Genomic DNA, 13,936 nt, shown 5'->3' with positions numbered 1-13,936 from the left:
ACCTAGGGCCAAGGGGTCTTTGGCCCCCCAATTAAATATTTGAGGGGGCTGGGCCGCCCAAAGTTGATGGGCATTGCCATTCAAATGGTGTCCTTGCATCCCATCATGGGATTGACTATGCAGAGCAGGGCTTATTCTCCCTCCAATATTTTATTCAAGTTGGCACCTCTGGAGGAGGTGTGATGTCTAAAGGGGTGTCACATGGAAGATGGAAAAAACTTGCTTTCTCCTGCTCTTGAAGTCAGGGCCTGAACCAATGACTTCAAGTTACAAGAAAGAAGATTCCAACAAAACATCAGGAAGAACCTTCTGACAGTTAACATTGGCTGATTGTGGAACAGACTCCCTCGGGAGATTGTGGATTCCCCTTGATGTAGAATTGAGTTTAGACATTAGGAGAGGATATATTGTTTATAATAATAATTTATTATTTGTACCCGGCCCATCTTGACTGGGTTGAACTGACCACACTGGGCAGCTTCCAACAGAATATTTTAAAAAATACAGTGAAACATCAAACATTAAAAACATCCTGAAACACATGTCTACAGATAATTGTTTATCTCTTTGACGTCTGATGGGAAGGCATTCCACAGGGCAGGTGCCACTACCGAGAAGGCTCTCAGAACTGGACCTCAGTGTCTGAGCTGAATGATGGGGGTGGAGACGCTCCTTCAGGTATACAGGGTTTTAAAGGTCAACACCAACACTTTGCTTTGTGTTTGGAAATGCATTGGGAGCCAATGAAGATCTGTCGCTGGCAGTCTGTTTTGGAGGCACACTGCTGTGGCCCCTGAGAGCTGCATCCTTTAATATGCATCTTCTCATTTCTGCAATGGAGTTAAACTTACTTTCTTCAACTGAATTTTCATGTAAGAAGACACTCCAGAATCAATTAACCATTTGTATGACTTTGTGTCATAATTGTTAACAGATAGCTTCTTTTCTTGCAAAAAAAAAAAAACTTTTCTTTGTATCCTTTATTTTGGTTTGGTTGCCTAAATGCAGGGGAATTCCCCAATTTTGAGGCTTTGCAAAGTGTGGCTACATGTCCTTCTTTGTTGCAATTGAAGCAAACAACTTCTCTAGGCGTAGCCTTGATTCTCATTTGGGAGTAGAACAAGTAGTTTGATTCCTAGGCTTTGGCATTTCTGGCTGGGGACATTGTATTTGTTAAGCATGTACTCTCCTACTAAGCTAGACCCCCTCCCACTAAATATCTTACTATTACACATAATTTGCTTTCACACTGCAGAGGATCAGAGAAAAGGATTGATGGAAGTGCAATCAACCTGTTTTCTTTTGCAATGTTGCGGAGAACCTCTAATACTTATCTCCCCTATAAGTATCCAAATTGTCCATGATTACTACTTCTCCAAATCCCAAGGGAGCTTCAGTAACCACTAAGAAAACCATGACTTGAGAAAAACAGATTCTGTTAAGGTCACCTGTGAAATTCAGTTCAGGGTTTAAAGACAGGCAAGGTTAAACAGCCCTCCAATACTTTACATAATACTGGGTTTGAATAAGTCCATTGAGTGGCCTTTCTATTCAGGCTGTGCTACTCAGGGACATTTTAATGACAATGAGGAAACAGGTGAAATGGTTCCGAGAAGAAATATGTTCATGCATGGCAATATTATTCATGCTCCTGGTATTATTACTACTGCTTCAAGATGTGTGTGCTGTTCCCATTGCTCGATGTAATATAAGTGGTGCTCTTCCAGAAAATCAGAAGTATTATCATTCAGGAGACCTCAACATTGCTGCTATTATTTCCCAGAGCTACAGATTGTCCAGCTCTGTGGACTTCATCAGGCATCCGCTTCATGAACTTATTGATGACCCCATGTAAGGAACTGGATTCTTAATTATATCATTTTCCAGAGGGGTAGCTGCAACTATTGGGAGTCTTGTGGCAGTTTAATGACTGATTAATTATGGTAAAAGCTTTGCATTTTCTGAAGTGGACTCTAGTCCACAAACGTTTATGCCAGGGGTAGACAACATGGTGATCTCCAGGTATTGCGGGGCATTAAGGTAAAGGTAAAGGACCCCTGGACAGTTAAGTCCAGTCAAAGGCGACTCTGGGGTTGCAGCGCTCATCTCACTTTCATGCCGAGGGAGCCGATGTTTGTCCACTGACAGCTTTCCGGGTCATGTGGCCAGCATGACTTCTGGTGCAATGGAACACCATGAAGGAAACCAGAGTGCACGGAAATACAGTTTACCTTCCTGTCACAGCAGTACCTATTTATCTTATTGCACGGGCATGCTTTCGAACTGCTAGGGTGGCAGGAGCTGGGACAGTTTGGATCTGTTGCGGGGATCCAAACTGCCGACCTTCCGATTAGCAAGCCCAAGAGGCTCAGTGGTTTAGACCACAGCACCACCCGTGTCCCTGTGGGGCATTAACTGTCATCAGCCCCAGCAAGCATAGCCAGTGGTCGGGAAGGAAGAGAGTATAGTCTAACACATGGAGGACACCATGTTGACTACCCCAGCTTATGTGCCATAATAAATGGTTAGTGTTTAAGATGTTCTTGGGTCACATTCAGGGAGCCTTTTCCTTGAACATTCTCTCTGAGTTCATAGAATTATATAATTATAGCATTGGAAGGGACCCCAACAATCATCTAGTCCAACCCCCTGCAATGCAGGAATCTCTATGAAAGGATGCACGTAAGATGGCCGCCTAACCTCTGCTTAAAAATTTCCAAGGAAGGAAAAGCTACCACCTTCTGACAGACACCTTCTACTGTCAAACAGCTCTTGCATCAGGGAGTTCTTCCTGATGTTTAGTCAGAATTTCTATTTCTTTTTCTTTTCTTTTCTTTTCTTTTCTTTTCTTTTCTTTTCTTTTCTTTTCTTTTCTTTTTCTTTTCTTTTCTTTTCTTTTTCTTTTCTTTTCTTTTCGTAACTTGAAGCCATTGGTTTGGATCCTACCATCCAGAGTAGGAGAAAACAAACTTACTCCATCTTCTATGTTACAGTTCTTTAGATATTTTAAAAAGACTATCATCTCTCTTCTCGGTCTTCTCTTTTTCCAGACTAAACATATTCAACTCCCTCAACCTTTCCTTCCTCATACGGCTTGGTTTTCAGACCCTTGATTATCTTGGTTGTCCTCTTCTGCACACATTCCAGTTTGTCAATATCCTTCTTAAATTGTGTTCTCCAGGTGTGGTCTAAGCATGGCAGAATAGAACAGTACTATGACTTCCCTTGATTGGGGCACTAGACTTCTGTTGATGTAGCCTAGAATCACATTAGCTCCCCCCTTTTTTTTCTTGTGCTGCTGCATCACACTGTTGACTCATGTTCAGCTTGTGTTGTACTAGAAACATAGATCCTTTTCACATGTCCTACAGACAAGCCAGGTGTCCCTATCTTATATTTGTGCAGCTGGTTGCGTCAGTCAACTAGCTACAAATGCATCTAACAGTGACTTCATCCCATGGGAGACTTTGTTGAAAGCTTTGCTGAAATCAAGATGCACTATGTCCACAGCATTCCCCTGATCCACTAAGTTTGTAACTCTATCATATAAAGAAATGAGATTTGTCCAGCATGACTTGTTTTTGAGAAACTTATGCTGGGTCTTAGTAATCACAGCATCCTTTTCTAAGTGCTCACGGACTGACCATTTAATTATCTGTAAGGAGAAAGGGAGGCTGCTTTCGTGATAGTAGAATGTTCACCCTCACCCAAACATAAAATAAAATCCCTGCAGGTTGAAAGGAGGAGAAGGAGGAAGGAGATCTAAGTGAGCCTTTCCAATTGGATAGATACAGCCATAATCTTTTGGGAGAAATCTATTGGGCACCACACATGGTGTCTGCTGTCAAAAGTAGGTGGAACTGCCCCACACCACCACTCTGATTTCCCACCTCTCCCCATTTTTCTCTCATTCTCACCTCTCAGATTACCTCATCTCTCCACTGGAAGCAATTGTTGGGGGAGGGAAATCACAACATGTGGGAAACAGAAGGTTAACCCCTCTCTCCTCAGCCGCAACCCCATGCCATCTGTCTCAGGAGACAATGGAGGAGTGTGCCTTTGCGGGTGTGGTCAAATGCTTGGAAGGTTACAGTGCCTGTTGTGGCTCACAGAAAGATACGGGAGAGACATGTTTTGTTGCAGATGCTGCAAATAGACATAAAAAAGCTTCCATCAGCACCACAAGGAGCTGGTTGTTTAAAGCCCCAATTGCTATATGGGGAGTGATGGCAGGGGGGATGTTAAAGGCCTCTTCTCATGTTGCCGTCCTCCAAATGTCTCAGAGAGGCACACAAAGAAAGGCCTCTGAAGCCAGAATCAATAATATGCTAAACATTTAAAGTTGGGTTTTTAACATTGCATAGAAGTGTCCGTGCATACTTTCCAAATAAGTGACATTCATATGACAAATGTCCTGGTCAAAGTGCCAGTGTTCCATCAAACTTCCTGGAACTGAGGGCAATAAAATATATTTTAGTTCAATATATGAGTGAAACATCTATTGTAGATACGTCTCATGGCATATTCTGAAGCAAAAATATTCTGAGAGTGGATTTAAATACCTTGCAGATTTATGACACAGATATACCAGCACATCGTGGCCCTCACATTTGCGGTAACGGAGATCAACGAAAGTGGCCAGATCTTATCCAACCTCACCCTGGGCTTCCACATTATTAACAGTCAATTCTTGGCAAGTAGGATGTACCTGGCCTCTATGGAACTTCTCTCTACATGGAGCAGATTCATCCCAAACTACAAATGTGATTTCCGGGGTAATGCAGTAGCTGTCATTGGGGGTCCTAACTCAGACGTGTGTTTCTTCATGGCTGACATTCTCTCCATCTACAAGAATCCACAGGTACGTTTTGCGCATGGAGCATAAGACTTTAACAAACCAGCTGTGCTTCCCTTGCCTTTTAGCCAGGCTTTGGAGACAGAAAGTAGCAAACTAGAGGCAGTTCTGACCTGCCACTTATAAGAAGCTGCTGCAGAAGAAGTACTATGAGCAACATCATGGGAGGGGTGCTTCTAGGACAAAGGTGAATTTGTGAAGCTCCCTTGTTCTGGATACTGCCTGGTGTTTAAGAAATCTTCTTGTCTTTAATGCGTTGAAATGTAAGGGGGGAGGAGTTGTTTGTTACCATATTTCTGTTTTGCTATGTTATGTTGTATTATGAAATAGTTTCTGTAGTGTTTGTTTGAAATGAATCCCTGTTTCCTTTATGTATGCCACTTTGAGCATGATTTGAGTGTGTGGAAAAGCAGAATACAAATAAAATTTTAGAACACTGTCTATGATGAATTTTAAAAAATGTTAAGACGAACATTCGGGGGCAAACCCTGAAGCCTTTTTGTTGGGCATTCTGACAATCAGTATCCTCAGTGATAAGGAAAAGGTGTTCTGGTATTCCACAACTGCCGCTAGAATGTTGATCGCTAGGAATTGGAAAGGGGATAAGATACCAACAAAGGAAGAATGGCAAAACAAGCTGTCTGAGTATATGGAATTGGCAAAAAATGACAGCGGCAATTAGACAACAACCAAACCAAAAACTTTAAAAAAGAGTGGGAAAAGTGCAAAAGAATACAGTGGTACCTCAGGTTACATACGCTTCAGGTTACATACACTTCAGGCTACAGACTCCACTAACCCAGAAATAGTGCTTTAGGTTAAGAACTTTGCTTCAGGATGAGAACAGAAATCATGCTCTGGCGGCGCGGCAGCAGCAGGAGGCCCCATTAGCTAAAGTGGTGCTTCAGGTTAAGAACAGTTTCAGGTTAAGTGGGGACCTCCGGAACGAATTAAGTACTTAACCTGAGGTACCACTGTATTTGGAAAAACATTGTTTGCAAATCAAACCCTTGAATAAATTTCAAAAAGTCAAAATTCACATAGATAAGTTTTATATTATGTAATAAAAAGATAATAAAGATAAACAACACAATTGAATAGAAAAATAAGAGAGAAGAAGCTGTTATGAGGTGGTGGGAAGTCACTGGTGAAGAATTATGGATATTGTTTGGTTTAACTATGTATACAGTATATGTAAAAATAAAGATAAGGATTGGAATATGTAAATGATTAACAAATGAAAAATCAAATAAAAGCATTAAACAAAAAACAAAAAAAATGAATGAACTTTGGAAATAGATTGTTGCTATTTTCTCTGGTTATTTCCCATGTAGCTTGGATATGGCTCTGCTTCAGTGACGAATGATCAAAAACAAGGAGCGTTCTTCCTGCAATTGTTCCCTGATTGGTACCACCAGTATTTCGGGATTCTCCAGTTGCTGCTGTTTTTCAAATGGACCTGGATTGGGATAGTTACTTTACATGCTGACAGCGGAGAAAGGGTTGTCCAGGCCATTCTTCCCAAGTTTTCCCAGAGCGGCATCTGCTTTGCATTTATTGAATTTTATCACAAACTGGCACATTTTGCAACTGACTTTGGAGAAATTCTGGAGAATACGATGGAAACATACATGGTTATTTTGAGGAGCACTGCCACTGTTGTGCTTGTACATGGTGAAATTCAAACCATGATATTTCTGAGAATGTTTCCTGTTATTTCAGGCATTGTGGACACACCAATGAAGACAGCAGGTAAAATCTGGATTATGATAGGTCGCATGGAGTTCGTTTCACTTTCCTATCAAAGAGATTTCGACATAGACATAATCCACGGTGCTATGTCCTTGGCAATTCACTCAAAGGAGGTGTCAGGATTCCAGACATTCCTTCAGTTGAAAAATCCCAATTTGGAAAAAGGAGATGGTTTTCTCAAGATCTTTTGGCAGAAGGCATTCAACTGTGAGTTCCCCACCTCTGATGGAGATCATGCTAGTGGGGAGGTCTGCACCGGGGATGAGAAACTGGAAGCACTTCCTGGATCTGTTTTTGACATGAGCATGACTGGCCACAGTTACAGCATGTACAATGCAGTCTATGCTGTGGCACATGCTTTGCAATCCATGCAGTCCTCCAAATTAAAAAACAGAGTGACAGTGGAAAGAAGGAGATGGAAGCTTCCGAATCAACAACCATGGCAGGTAATGTCTACAGCAAAAAATATAGGAGTGTTCATTCTCTTGCTTTGCTTCATTTTGTACATTGTAGAACGTGATATAAAAAGCATTGGTCAAAGCAGCTGCAGTAATAAATTTAAGTTCCACTGAGTGCTTATGGACCCCAACATTTTCTTGGAAAATTAAGATGGTGTTGACTACTTCATCAGTGTCTTAATAGTGCTGTTCTACTTCCCATTTAACATGCACAGCAAATCTGCCAACCTTGTGGGACACCAACTAGGATGATGCTGCAGATACCCTAGGGCATGCTGCCCTTTCAAAGCTAGCACTGCCTCATAATATCTGTGTGAGGAACAACAGTCCTTAAGCCATGCAGACACTGTGTGTGTGTTTGTGTTGAGAGAGAGAGAGAGAGAGAGAGAGAGAGAGAGAGAGAGAATATAAGGGGGGAGTGTATAAGTTTTTTTGTATATGACCTTCATTTCTTTTAAATTCCCTCCTTACATTATGAATTCATAGATAAATGGGGAGAAACCAACAGGTTGTAGTTGTGAAGAAAAGGTGAATTCTGTTTTAGGCATCTAGATGGAAAATAAACATTCGCAATGTCGTGCACAGTTACAGTCATCCCACCTCAAAAAGCATATTGCTCAACTGGAGAAGGCTTAGAAAAGGACTGCCAGAATGGTCAAGGGACTGGAGCAACATCCCTATGAGTAAAGATTACAAGCAGGGTGTTTCTTCAGGGGGAACTCACAGGAACTCAGTTCTGGCACCTCTCAGGTGGGCGTCATTGCCATTCTAAGAGAATGATGGAGGTTTCATGGTGAGTTCTGGCACCTCTTTTTCTAGAAAAATAGCACTGGTTACAGGATCTGGTGCTGGTCAGGTGAGGCAAGCAAAGTGGGGACATGGTATGTGTGTGTAAAATTATGTGTGGTGTTGGCAGGGGCAGCCCTCCAATAAGGCTCTCTGAAGGCACCTCCCTGTTTCCTACCTACTTGCCCGTGGCAGTGAAGCCTAGTGGAATGCTCCCCCATCAGAAAGCCATGGTGCAAAGGCAAGAGAGAGATCACCCATTGGCTGTGATGATGACAACACAAATTAGGATAAATTAAAAATTGTACAACAAAATGGCAGAGGGAAGTTAAAATATATATTTTTGAAAGGCAGAACCCCCCACAACTCTGGGCAAAATGGTTCTTGGCTAAGCAGTGTCTGTGTTGGCTGCAGGAGTAGCAACACCATGACTTTTAAAGAGACTTTTGTGGGGGGGGAAATGGTATTCTCTTTATTCTTTTGATTCAGCTTCAGCACTATCTGAAAGGAGTCTCATTTAACAACAGTGCCGGGGATGAAGTTTCCTTTGACCAAAATGGATACTTGGCCACTGGATTTGATATTATCAGCTGGGTCACATTTCCAAACCTGTCCTTCCTGAGAGTCAAGGTTGCAGAGATAGACCCCATTGCTTCCAAAGAGAAAGAATTGAACGTTTCTGTGAATAGCATCAGATGGCCCAGTGCTTTTAACCAGGTACAGATGATTCATGGTTTGGGACCACATGCTGGTGGGTGGTTCTAAACATGGTGGTGGGTGGGGTCCGTGCTCGTTCACACACAGTCATTTGTTTGCGCATATTCATGCACACTTTTGAAGAGGACAAGAACATGGAGGTGAGCACTAGGCTAACTACTAGTTCGCCACTTCCTCCTCCTTCATATTCTATTACAATTATATAATCCTCCTCCACACGCACTCAAGGTGATGTACAAGGAAACTTGTACAGAGTTTAAAACAGCACACAGAAATAACAGAAATAATAGCTACATTTAAAAACAGTACAAAGTGGACACCCCTGGCAGAACTATTCATCCAGCTTGGAAAGTTTGGAAAGCTTGTTGGAAAGACACTGGCCAAATCACAGAGGGAGTGGAAATATTTTCTTGAGAACTATTTTCATAAAAAGGCTGAGACCATTTCATTAGGCTCCCATGTGCATCAGTGGAGTGCATATAAGTGTGCCCTGCCCCATTACATCCCCAGTTCTGCCCCAGTCCTGCCGCCTTCTGGTTCCAAAAGGATCTGTACATCATCAATCACACATCAATTGGTTGTGACTAAAATGATTGCCATTTGTACTAAAAACTGTGATTACAGTGGTACCTCGGGTTAAGAACTTACGTAATTCATTCTGGAGGTCCGTTCTTAACCTGAAACTGTTCTTAACATGAGGTACCACTTAAGCTAATGGGGCCTCCCGCTGCCACTGCGCCACCTCCACGCAATTTATGTTCTCATCCTGAAGCAAAGTTCTTAACCTGAGGTACTATTTTTGGGTTAGCGGAGTCTGTAACCTGAAGTGTCTGTAACCTGAGGTACCACCATATAGGCATTCTAGGGTTGTCATGTTTTGAAGAGCAAAAAAGAGGACACATTTGCCTACTTCTACTTGTAACTATGGATCACTATGACAACTCTTATCATGAAAAAGAGGACATGTCCTGGGGAAAGAGGGCATATGGAAACCCTAGACAGCACCATCTTGATATGTGGACATGATTTAATGAAAGCTTTGTCAGAAGGCCTCTCTAAAGTATTACCAGTTTGCCATGCCAATACCAAAGAAATATATGGCCTAAATGCTGAGACATTAACCAATTTCACTTCTATACAGGTACAACCCATTTCATGGTGTAATGATGTCTGTCAACCAGGTTATAGCAAGAGAAAGAAGGAAGGGAAGCCATTTTGCTGCTATGATTGCCTTCTATGTCCAGAAGGGAAGATTTCAAACCAGACAGGTAAGAGAAGTCATGCCCATATTATTTTTCCCTCTAGGACATAGTTTTACATTCGTGTTTACAAACCCCCCATTTCCTTCATATTTAAAAGGAATAGTTCACATGAGTGGATAGAGTATAATATGGCAAGTGAATATGGCAAGTGTGCTCTCATGCACAGCACCCAATTTCACCAGGACAAAATGAAATCAAATGAAAATAATTGCAAAAAATCCAAACATCAGAATGGAGGTTATGCTAATTCTTTTTGTAATGTCTAATAAAAGTTTGGCGAAAAACTAGATAATTTTTTTAAAAAAATTAACCAAACTCCAGACATCTACCGAGCTTCAGGTTACCTTTCCTGTCTTCATACCCCTAAATTCTGGATTCTTCTTAAATCATTGCTTTGTGTAGATATTTAAAAAAAGAAAAAGTAACATTGCTTGAAAATTATGTGAACTGATTTTGAGCTAGCAGTTCTCATTCAGTTTTAAAGAGATGTTTCTGTAGTGCACTGAATGCAAACTTCACTGCAATGAAAAAAATGTTTCTTTCCTTAGACATGGAGTACTGTTTGATGTGTTCAGATGGTCAATATCCAAACAAAGGCCAAGATATATGCATTCCAAAGAATATCAGCTTCTTGTCCTTTGAAGAACCTTTGGGGATCGCTTTAGCTGCTTTTACTCTTTCCCTTTCTTCCATCACAGCTTTGGTGCTGGCAATCTTCATTCAGCACAAAGACACTCCCATAGTCAAAGCCAACAACCGGAGCCTCACCTACACTCTCCTCATCTCCCTCCTGTTCTCCTTCCTCTGTGCTCTGCTATTCATTGGCCGACCTGAGAAAGTGATATGTCTGCTTCGACAAACCACTTTTGGCATAGTCTTCTCCGTTGCAATTTCATGTCTTTTGGCCAAAACCATTATTGTGGTGCTAGCTTTCATGGCCACCAAGCCAGGGTCCACTATCAGGAAATGGATAGGGAAAAGACTGGCTGCTTCTGTTGTTCTTTCCTGCTCCCTCATTCAAGCCACTCTTTGCACTGTGTGGCTAGCAACCTCTCCTCCATTCCAAGATTTAGATATGCACACAATGGCTGAAGAGATTGTTTTGGAATGTAATGAAGGATCTGCCATCATGTTTTACTCTGTCCTAGGCTACATGGGTTTATTGGCCACTGTCAGTTTCACAATGGCTTTCTTAGCCAGGAAGTTACCTGACAGTTTTAATGAAGCCAAGTTTATCACCTTCAGCATGTTGGTCTTCTGCAGTGTTTGGGTGACCTTTGTCCCAACTTACCTTAGCACAAAAGGGAAATACATGGTGGCTGTGGAGATCTTCTCCATCTTGGCCTCTGGCGCTGGGTTACTGGGCTGCATTTTTGCCCCTAAATGCTATATCATTTTGATTAAACCTGAGTTGAACAACAGGGAGCTACTGGTGAGAAAAAATAATTCATAGAATCATAGAATCATAGAGTTGGAAGAGACCACAAGGGCCATCAAGTCCAACCCCCTGCCAAGCAGGAAACACCATCAGAGCACTCCTGACTTATGGTTGTCAAGCCTCTGCTTAAAGACCTCCAAAGAAGGAGACTCCACCACACTCCTTGGCAGCAAATTCCACTGTCGAACAGCTCTTACTGTCAGGAAGTTCTTCCTAATGTTTAGGTGGAATCTTCTTTCCTGCAGTTTGGATCCATTGCTCCGTGTCCGCTTCTCTGGAGCAGCAGAAAACAACCTTTCTCCCTCCTCTATGTGACATCCTTTTATATATTTGAACATCGCTATCATATCACCCCTTAACCTCCTTTTCTCCAGGCTAAACATGCCCAGCTCCCTTAGCCGTTCCTCATAAGGCATCGTTTTTCAGGCATTAGAAACTAATAACCCCTAATTGTGATATTAGTTATTGCTGGGCTTGAAATGCCTCCTGAACTTTGTAGCCCTATTCTGTTGATGTGAAAGGTTTTGAGGGAGAACCACTTCTTCTTTTCATCATGTACACAGTAAAGATAAAGATAGATTGTGTTAGCTATGCTTTATTGAATCTACATGCAATGTTTAAATCTTGGTAATGCACCCCATTTTTTTCAATTCAATTCAAATCATTGTTTCACATTATCATTTATAGCTGCCAATTAGTCCTTTTTAAAAAATTAATTTTTATTAGATTTTACAAAAATGAGTTTATAACAATACCAAATACATATCCATATAAAGAGATTTCTCTGAATCTCACGACACCTCCCATCCCTTCCATGTGAACATTTTCAACTACAGTGGTACCTCAGGTTACATACGCTTCAGGTTACATATGCTTCAGGTTACAGACTCCGCTAACCCAGAAATAGTACCTCGGGTTAAGAACTTTGCTTCAGGATGAGAACAGAAATTGTGCTCCGGTGGCACAGCAGCAGCAGGAGGCCCCATTAGCTAAAGTGGTGCTTCAGGTTAAGAACAGTTTCAGGTTAAGAACGGACCTCCGGAACAAATTAAGTACTTAACCCGAGGTACCACTGTACATATTATTACATAATCTATATTTTATATCCATCCATATTGTCCATATTACCAGCTTCAAATTAGTCCTGATCTGCTGATAGGCACTGACTTCAAGCTTGCTGGTATTGGCTGAACTGCTGAGTTTTGGGTGAGGAGTTCCACATTGCGATCGACCCCTGATGAAAGCAAAACTAACACTGAGAAATGGAGCAAGTGTCACCATATATTTTAAGGACACCTCGGAGCCAAAGCCTTGGGTGCATGTTTACCACTTTCAAGGTGCCTAGCACCACTGGCTATGATGAGTAGGAAGCACACCCTGATTTTATTCAGCCAGTCTCCTGTGGTTTATTTTATGAAAGGATCAAGAGGGCCAGACTTCCTCCAAGCACCTTATCCTTGTTCTCACACTACATAAGCTGAAATCAATTTCTCCAGCAGTGCAGATTTTCCAGGGAATATTTACTCATACTTTCCCTGTTTGCTACCGGAGCTACTGGTGGGCACATTTGTACTAACAGGCACCACACTTGGAGGTTCCTTTTGTCACTCTCAGCCCTGGGTGAGAAGTTGGGTACTTCTAAGGCTGTGTAGGTGCTACTGAACACATGGACATGCATTACAGATTTTTTTAAAAAAAAAAGCAAGACATGGTTTAGCATGACATCTTCATGAAGACCCTGCTTTGCCTTTCCCCGTAAAAGTACTATGGTGTGGAGTTTGCCAAGATAGTTGGCTATCCACCAGGAAGGATACCAACTTACAACTTTATTCCGCAAAGCTGAAGAAAAACATGCCACCTTTTTCAGTTGGCAATACAAGATGGGGGAAATGTTGAAGAAGAGGAGGAGTTTGGATTTGATATCCCGCTTTATCACTACCCGAAGGAGTCTCAAAGCAGCTAACATTCTCCTTTCCCTTCCTCCCCCACAACAAACACTCTGTGAGGTGAGTGGGGCTGAGAGACTTCAAAGAAGTGTGACTGGCCCAAGGTCACCCAGCAGCTGCATGTGGAGGAGCGGAGACGCGAACCCGGTTCCCCAGATTACGAGTCTACCACTCTTAACCACTACACCACACTGGCTACTCTATGGACTAACTACTCTATGGAACTGGAAGCTTCTGTCTGCTTTTTGAACCTCCTTCTTGTGCCAACAGCCTGATTTAGAAATTCTGCCCAGTTTCTAGAACTAGAAACTATGCAAAACTTTTCTTCTTTTATGCCAGTGTCTTCCTTACTTTAAGGCCTCCTTGACTTGATGGCCTCTTCTTGATGGCCATTAAATAAGAGGCTGCCCTATACCAAGCCAGAACATTGGTTCATCAGACTCTGTACCGTCTACACTAACTGGTAATGGCTCTCCATTGTTTCAGATGGGGATCCTTCATAGCCCAGCTTTGAGATAAAGGTGTTGGGACCAATGACATTGTGCACCCCTCCCTCTAAGTCTCTTGTTATTACAAATAATTTGCTATAAAAAAACTTTTTATGCAATATTATAAACCTTTTTTCTTATTCCACCGAGTCTGATCATTTACCTATCTATCTGTCATCTGCACAAGGTTTCCCAAACATGGTATTCTCCAGATGTTTTGGACTTAAACTGCCA

General features: G+C 41.9%; 2 protein-coding genes across 3 annotated transcripts in view; one reads left to right on the top strand and one right to left on the bottom strand.

Moving 5' to 3' along the window:
- The window catches only part of SDR39U1 (short chain dehydrogenase/reductase family 39U member 1), a 226,905-nt gene that overhangs the window by 86,433 nt on the left and 126,536 nt on the right, over positions 1-13,936 (bottom strand). The gene's annotated exons all lie outside the window — the stretch shown is intronic.
- LOC128398987 (vomeronasal type-2 receptor 26-like) lies at positions 4,574-13,111 on the top strand. Its single transcript, XM_053360246.1, has 6 exons — positions 4,574-4,861; positions 6,190-7,053; positions 8,341-8,568; positions 9,710-9,836; positions 10,379-11,262; positions 13,031-13,111. The coding sequence occupies exons 1-6, from the start codon at positions 4,574-4,576 to the stop codon at positions 13,109-13,111; spliced, it is 2,472 nt and encodes an 823-aa protein (XP_053216221.1).

This window comes from Podarcis raffonei, chromosome 13 (assembly GCF_027172205.1).
Source record: "Podarcis raffonei isolate rPodRaf1 chromosome 13, rPodRaf1.pri, whole genome shotgun sequence".
In the NCBI taxonomy this organism is placed as follows: domain Eukaryota; kingdom Metazoa; phylum Chordata; class Lepidosauria; order Squamata; family Lacertidae; genus Podarcis; species Podarcis raffonei.
The sequence above is the reverse complement of the archived record's forward strand: the minus strand, read 5'-3'. Positions and strand labels throughout refer to the sequence as shown.

Bases quoted from the DNA above. Each gene is read 5' to 3' on its own strand.
- LOC128398987 (XM_053360246.1), top strand. From the start codon at position 4,574: ATGACACAGATATACCAGCACATCGTGGCCCTCACATTTGCGGTAACG. The intron at 7,054-8,340 runs GTAATGTCTACA...CTTTTGATTCAG, and splicing joins CGAATCAACAACCATGGCAG to CTTCAGCACTATCTGAAAGG. The intron at 11,263-13,030 runs GTGAGAAAAAAT...TCCCCGTAAAAG, and splicing joins TGAACAACAGGGAGCTACTG to TACTATGGTGTGGAGTTTGC.